The 799-nt window shown below is 53.2% G+C and overlaps 1 protein-coding gene across 1 annotated transcript; it reads left to right on the top strand.

The window, feature by feature from the left end:
• Positions 1-490: 490 nt before the first annotated feature.
• SPRG_18539 (hypothetical protein) lies at positions 491-762 on the top strand (the record flags this gene model as incomplete). The annotated part of the gene is made up of 1 exon (XM_012357980.1): positions 491-762. A coding segment is annotated over one exon (272 nt), but the record flags the coding sequence as incomplete, so codon positions are not given.
• Positions 763-799: the final 37 nt, after the last annotated feature.

Genomic DNA, 799 nt, shown 5'->3' with positions numbered 1-799 from the left:
AGCAGAAGCTAAAGTACACGCAAAATCGTACTAGCACCACAGTGCTTTGAATGCTGAGCGATTTGTTGACACGCAAACGAGTGGGCCATGTCGAGTGCGTTCGGCCAGTTCAATTCCAAGCGACCTGTCCTCTTTCTAGCGCATGTTGACTCGGTGCTCCAATGCATGCCGTTGAAAGACAAGAAACCCTGCTTCCACTTGGAGTGCAAGCCCCAGCATGGCACTGGTGTACGAACTTGTTCGATGCAGTGGATTTCTATTTTATCATATTTATTTTATATGCGTGTGGGGCGGGGACCAATCAGCGGCCTCCAAAACTACATTCAAGCAAAAATATCACTTGTTATTTGTATATCTGGTTGTGAATAAAATGACGTGGGGATCACCACAACCGTGGAAGCCGTGGGCGTTTTGCAACTTGGCGAGCGATGGCCAAGGTAATACCAGTCCTATTGCCGAGCCCAACGGGTCATCTCGGCGCTGCTACTAGATGGAGGAAGAGAAGCATGATGGTGTAGCTACTACTACGGAGGAGACGTCCCCAGAGACGGTCATCACGTCGCCCGAGGCAAGGGAGGCCATTGTCGCGCCCGAGGAGCATGTAGAGAAGGATCCCGACCAACAGCCGAGTGCTGACGACAGCGACGAGATGGAGGACGGCGAAGTCGACGAGGATGACGACGACTACATTCCGGTGACGAAATCGCCCATTCCGGCGCCAGTCCCCGTGGCTACCAAGAAGGCAGCGACGCCACTCGAAACGTACACGCGGGGATATCTCGGCATCTCATTTGCCGCA

This window comes from Saprolegnia parasitica, assembly GCF_000151545.1.
Source record: "Saprolegnia parasitica CBS 223.65 unplaced genomic scaffold supercont2.1281, whole genome shotgun sequence".
Lineage (NCBI taxonomy): Eukaryota > Oomycota > Saprolegniomycetes > Saprolegniales > Saprolegniaceae > Saprolegnia > Saprolegnia parasitica.
The sequence above is the reverse complement of the archived record's forward strand: the minus strand, read 5'-3'. Positions and strand labels throughout refer to the sequence as shown.